At 52.1% G+C, this 5,966-nt stretch overlaps 2 protein-coding genes across 5 annotated transcripts in view; one reads left to right on the top strand and one right to left on the bottom strand.

The window, feature by feature from the left end:
- The first annotated feature begins 206 nt into the window (after positions 1 to 206).
- On the top strand, positions 207 to 2,699 carry Cd63 (CD63 molecule). The gene is made up of 7 exons (XM_010644833.1): positions 207 to 443; positions 1,220 to 1,408; positions 1,588 to 1,662; positions 1,756 to 1,851; positions 1,966 to 2,106; positions 2,321 to 2,404; positions 2,543 to 2,699. The coding sequence occupies exons 1-7, from the start codon at positions 207 to 209 to the stop codon at positions 2,606 to 2,608; spliced, it is 888 nt and encodes a 295-aa protein (XP_010643135.1). The 3' UTR covers positions 2,609 to 2,699.
- An 829-nt stretch (positions 2,700 to 3,528) lies between these two features.
- Rdh5 (retinol dehydrogenase 5) overlaps positions 3,529 to 5,966 on the bottom strand; it is a 5,415-nt gene continuing 2,977 nt past the window's right edge. For 2 of the 4 annotated variants that reach the window (XM_010644787.3, XM_010644790.1), the window contains exons 4-5: positions 4,135 to 4,298; positions 3,529 to 3,871 (exon numbers count right to left, since the gene is read on the bottom strand). In XM_010644787.3, the coding sequence (XP_010643089.1) occupies positions 3,648 to 3,871; positions 4,135 to 4,298 (388 nt within the window). In that variant the 3' untranslated portion in view covers positions 3,529 to 3,647. Of the gene's footprint in view, positions 3,872 to 4,134; positions 4,299 to 4,760; positions 5,305 to 5,966 lie in introns of those variants that run through there. The other 2 variants (XM_010644788.3, XM_010644789.3) reach the window with 2 other exon arrangements.

Here is a 5,966-nt window from a genome sequence, read left to right as displayed (position 1 = left end):
GGGACCCGGAGAGGAAGCAGCTGGAGAGCAGATGTGGAAGGAGAGAGAGCCCCAGGAAAGGGCCGAAGGCAGCTCGGCCCCTCCCTCCAGCTTTCGGGACCTCGGGAGGCTTGTTTGGACCGTTCGGCCAAACTGGATGCGCAGCACCCCCACCCCACCCCCACTTCTCCTGGCCCTTCCTGTCTGGTGACCCAACCACTTGTGATATGGGGCCGTGGGGCAACCATTCAACGGCCCGATGCTATCACCGACAAGGCTTCCCTCCACAGCGGCCCATTCCCAACTGCTTGGGCGGGAGGAAGGGCGCTGCCCACCTTAATTTAGCACCCTGCCCCGGAGGCTGCTGTTTGACCAGGGAGGGCTTGGCACTCTCGCGCCCTTTTCTCCTCCCTCCCCTCCCTCGCCTGAGGATCTTAGTCACTGGTGGCCTAGTGAAGGGGCAGGTAGTTCTGGTAGAGTCTAGCTGGGATCCCTGGAGGCCACAGAAAGTATGGTACTACCGGATCGCTGGATAGAGAGTATGAGCCCTAGGGTCAAGTTTCTGTCTACTCTTTTTTCCATTTGGTCTACCCCCTGATGAAAAGCTGCTGAAAGGAAGGCATAGCTCCTGACCCCTTTCTCCCTGAGTGGTGAACCTATGGCTCCTGTGTTTTTCTTTTAAGACAAAAGATGTTAATGTATGAGTTGTTTTTTCTTATATATTTCTTGGTACCAGAAATCAAACTCAAAGCCTTGTGCTTGTGGGATAGGCACTGTAACACCGAGCTACATCCCTGGCTAGTTTTTGAGACAAGGTCTCACTGTGTAGTCTAGGCGGGTCTGGAGCCTGGGCTGGCCTCAAACTGGCAGAGATCCTCCTGCCTCAGGCTCCTGAGTGGTGAGATCACAGGCATGCACCACCACTCCCAGTTTAGTTTTTTTCTAAACTAAAAATCTCAGTATTCAGGTTTAATTGCAGTTTGCACTTTGTGATAAGTGAGTTTTGAGTTGCAGGTTAGGCACTGGTCTCTAAAAGGTTTGCCGTCACTGGCCCTAGAACAGCTCCCTAAGCTTCACTCCGGCAAGGATTGGACAGTGACTCCCACACCTTTGAAAAGTTTCCAGGAGGTGTGAGAATCTCCACCCTGGATGGGGTCAGGTCTGTGTCCTCCGTGTACCTGCCACCAGCGTTGGGGGCTCTGGACTGAGTTGGTCCTAACCTCTATCTGCCTCCCCCTAGGCCTGTGCAGTGGGCTTGATCGCTGTGGGGATAGTGGTCAAGCATTTCCTGAGTGGGACCATAAGCCATGGGGCTACTACTGGCGGCCTGCTGCCTGTGATCATCATTGCAGTGGGGGCCTTCCTCTTCCTGGTGGCCTTTGTGGGCTGCTGTGGGGCCTGCAAGGAGAACTACTGTCTCATGATCACGGTGAGTTCCTGGGATATGGGGCCGGTGTGGGTGCCTGGGACTTCCGGGGGACATTTGTAGGGCAGAGGCCCACAAGGGTGTCAAGGTGGGTGGGCGAGGAAGAGCTCTGTGAATGTTCCAGGGACTGTCTGGCTATAGCAGACACTTATCATTCTGACTCCTGTCTTTTTCTCCTGCAGTTTGCCATTTTCCTGTCTCTTATCATGCTAGTGGAGGTAGCCATAGCCATCGCTGGCTATGTTTTTAGAGACAAGGTAAGCAGGGAATAAAGGGAGATCCCTGCCTCCAGCTGCTCTGGGACTCAGGTACCTGATTTTGCTCTCAACAATGTTCCTTTCTGCTCTCAGGTGAGAGCAGTCTTTGATAAGGATTTCCGACAGCAGATGCAGAATTACTCCCAAAACAATGATACAGCTTTATTTCTGAACGATTTGCAGACAGAAGTGAGTAGTGTCCATGGGAGCAGGAATAGTGGGGGAAGAGGAGCCTCATTCCACATGGAAAGTGAAGTTTCACTTGGCAACTTTCCCTTACCTTTCTCTCTCCACAACCACCAGTTTGAGTGCTGTGGGGCTGCTAACTTCACAGATTGGGAGAACATCCCTGGCATGGGGAAGGGCCGAGTTCCTGACTCCTGCTGTGTCAACCGCACCGAGGGCTGTGGCAGTGACATTAAGAAGCATACTATATACACTGAGGTAGTAAAAAGATCGAGATAGTGCAGGACTTAGGAAGCCTGGGGGATGATTTAGGAGACCTGGGATAGTAGTAAACAGGGTCAGGGATGAGGAGGGGATCTGGGGATGCTGGGGTGCAGTTGCAGGACAGAAGGTGGGGAAGAGACAAGTGGACAAGAGGAGGTGGTAGTTTTCTGATGGTGCTCTTGCAAAGTTTGCCTGTCTCCCTCTTCAGGGCTGCGTGGAGAAGATTGTGAATTGGCTGAGAAAAAAAGTGCTGTTGCTGGCTGCAGCAGCCCTGGGCATCGCTTTTGTTGAGGTGAGAGATGTGCTGGGCAAGGGCTTACAGGGAGCAGGGGCTGTGGGGAGCAGGGTGGTGAACAAGAGGCACTGGCCTGGGGATGCCCGGAGCGTGTCGGGGGATTCCTTTCTACCCTCCGTCTGTCTTCCCTTCTAGGTCCTGGGGATTGTCTTTGCCTGCTGTCTTGTGAAGAGTATCCGAAGTGGCTATGAAGTGATGTAGGGGGTCTGGTCTTACTAGCCCCTCATCTAGGGGAGCAGAGTAGTATCCCCCAGGTTTTTCAATTAAACGGATTATTTTTTCAGACCAAAAAGAGTGATGGTCTCAGTTGTCTTAGAGCGCTGTTTGACCCCTTTCCTTTCCTCTTGTTCCTGTCCTCTGGAACTTTGCTGTGTGTGCCTCTGGGAAAGGCAGGCTTATTGGGGGAAGTGTTTGGGAAAGAAGGATTTTGCTGAAGTTGTTGGTTCTGCTGGCATTGGGAGAAGTGGGGATCCAGAGGAGGCTGCCACTGCCAGGCTTGGCACTAGGATATAACCATCTGTGTGAGTCCAAGGATTTCCTGTAATGCTTCTACCTGGTAGAGCCCAGCCCACATCTACATGGAGATGCCCAGTACTCTCTCTCCTGCTTGTCTTCCAGGGGCCCTTGCAAAGTAAAGCCACTTGAGACCTGCACGGCCAGTGCCCCTCATTATCATTATTATTATTATTATTATTATTTTTTCCCTTGTAACAGGGTCTCACTGTGTAGCCCAGGCTGTCCTTGAAATCATGGCAGTCTTTCTGCCTCAGCCTTGTGAGTGCTGGGATTACAGGAGTGTGCCACCATGCCCAGCTCCTCATTCTTGGATAGTAGGAAAATCTAAGTATTACTTTTTCTTCCATGAGCCCCATCTGGTCCTGACTCATCATTTCCCCTTCTTGCCACAAAAAATAAGGCTATGCCCACTTCTAGTCCCAAATAGAATTATAACCGTACCTCTTGTAGAAAATAAGGGGAAAGTGCCCTCTTGTGGCCACTCCGGCAGGTGCAATTTGAGACCACTCAAACTCCAGGTGGTTCCCTTTCGCCCCATTGGGTACTGGCTGAGGGTTGGCACTTATGTGGGGTCAGTCTCCAACTAAGCATCTTCATTTCCATCCTACTTTTTAAAACATACGTTTATTTTTAAATGCCTATTTTGTGCCATGTTGTAGGCAGTTAGGGTGGGGAAAGAAAAGTCTTTGCCCATGGAAAAACCAATCTTGCTGGAAGGCTGGGCTCAGAAGACTGACTGGCCAGGCTTAGGAAGGAGCCAGGTGAGCACGGCATCCACGAGGCTGGCTGGCAGGTAGGAAGCGGGCAGCCAGAGCAGCTTGGCGTCCCAGCCTGGGCTGTAGCGGGTTCGGGGGTGGCGAGCAGTCAGGGCGTGCTCCACGCATCGGCTCACTTTGGTTAGGTCTGGGTCGCAGATCAGATTCATGATGCGCCGCTGTACCTTGAGGTCTGCAGCCCCAGGGTGGGTGTAGTCAGGATCCCCTCCCCAGTCCAGCCCATCCTAGGCCCCACTGCCAGATACTTGGGCCTGTTGCCCCACAGTGATGGGGGCTCCTTAGTCCCCTCCACAGTTGGGGATATTGGCAGGTTCCACGTGCCTGGACACTCTCTGTGGCCTCCCTTCACTCCTGCCCTCTGCCCAGGAGGCAGACATGGGACTGGCCACTGGCTGTCATGTCCCTCCATGTGCACCCGAGGGCCCTGCTACTCACACGAAGGGAGGAAGGCATCCCCATAGTGGGCCTGCAAGGCTGGAGGTAGTCGTGCCCAGCAGGCCTGCAGGGTGCTCTCCAAACTCTCCAGGCTGGTCACAGGTGTTTGGAAGAAGCCAGGCTCCACGATGGAGACTCGTACCCCGAAAGGAGCCACGTCCCGCCTGGAGCGTGGGCAGAGGGGTTGCTGGGTTCTTGTTCTTATAGGGAGGGTACTCTCAGGGATGTGGACAGGGAATCAGGGACAGGCCAGATATGGGAGTCCTGATGGACATGCTGTTGTCCTGGAACTAGGGAGAGAAATATTTGTTTTTGTGGCACTGGGGACCCAATCCAGAGCCTTGTGCAGGCTAGGCAAGTGCTCTACCACTGAGCTACATATCCGCATCCAGAGGAAGATGATTTTGAGATTTTCCTTTTCTTGGCAGGGTAGGGATAGGGTCTTACTATATAGTAGCCCAGGTTGGCCTTGAAGGTTTTTTTTGGTACCGGAGATCGAACTTGGGTCCTTGTGCTTGTGAGGCAGGTGGTGCAATCACTGAGCTAAATCCCCGGCCCAGCCTTGAACTCTGGATCCTCTTGTCTCAGCCTCCAGAGCACTAGGATTATAGGCTTGTACCTCTTATGTAAAAAAAAATTTTTTTTTGGTACTGGGGATCAAACTCTGGACCTCAAACTTGTGAGCCAGGTGGTGACGCCACTGAACAAACTCCTTAGTCCAATGTTTGAATATTCTTTTTTTTTTTTGGTATGGTGGATCAAACTCAGGACCTTGCATTTGCCAGGCAGGCATGATGCCACTGATCTAAATGCCTGGCCCTCCGATTCTTGACTAGCCCCATTTATCAGTCCTGAGTGCTGGGCATGAAGGGTCTGGAGTGGCATTAGCTGGAGAGGGGGATCTTACGGGGACAGTGGGGATACATGCTACTGCTCTGGCTCAGGTGTAGAGATCTGAGTATGAAGTATGTGCTCCATGGTGCCACTGGGGAAACGAGAGACTGAGGAATAGGACAAGAGGAGACGCTGAAATTATCTGCTGAGTGACGTAGAGTGCACCTTAGAAGGTCGGGCTCAATTTGGACAACTTGGGCTTCTCCAAATTCAGGTCCTGCCATTGCCCTCTTGTCCTCATCAAGACTCCCTGCTGTCATGGAATTTTCAACATTACTGTTTAAAGATGAGGGGCAAGAAAACAAGGATCAGGCTCCACAGGCATGCAGACCTGGGCTTTCACTAACCAGTGCATTGTATATTGGCTGTTGGGAAAATTAAGTGAAAAAGCTACCAAAAGCTACTACACTTGATTTTAGCCAAAAGGTTGAGAAACGATACCAAAATCTACGCCCTGCCCACGCAGTACTGGGGATCAAACTGAGGACCTTGTGCTTTTGCTTTTCTTTTTTTTTTTTTGGTACCAGAGATTGAAGTGAGGACCTTACATTTGCAAGGCAGGCGGTGGAACCACTGAGCTAAATCCCTGGCCCTGGACCTTGTGCTTTTGAGGCAGGCATTGTGCCACTGAGCTACATTCCCAGCCCCTTTTATGTTTTTTTGAGACAGGATCTCACTATGTAGAGACTGACCTGGAGCTCACTATGTAGCCCAGGCTGGTCTTGAACTCACAGCGATCCTCCTGCCTCAGCCTCCTGAGTGCTAGGATTACAGGCATGCACCACCATGCCCAGCTATGTTGTTTTTTTGATCTCACTATGTACAGACTGACCTGGAGCTCACTATGTAGCCCAGGCTGGTCTTGAACTCACAGCGATCCTCCTGCCTCAGCCTCCTGAGTGCTAGGATTACAGGCATGCACCACCATGCCCCATGCC

Source organism: Fukomys damarensis, unplaced genomic scaffold, assembly GCF_012274545.1.
Source record: "Fukomys damarensis isolate Sample0158 unplaced genomic scaffold, DMR_v1.0_HiC HiC_scaffold_15, whole genome shotgun sequence".
NCBI lineage: Eukaryota > Metazoa > Chordata > Mammalia > Rodentia > Bathyergidae > Fukomys > Fukomys damarensis.
This window is presented reverse-complemented; position numbering and strand designations above follow the sequence as displayed.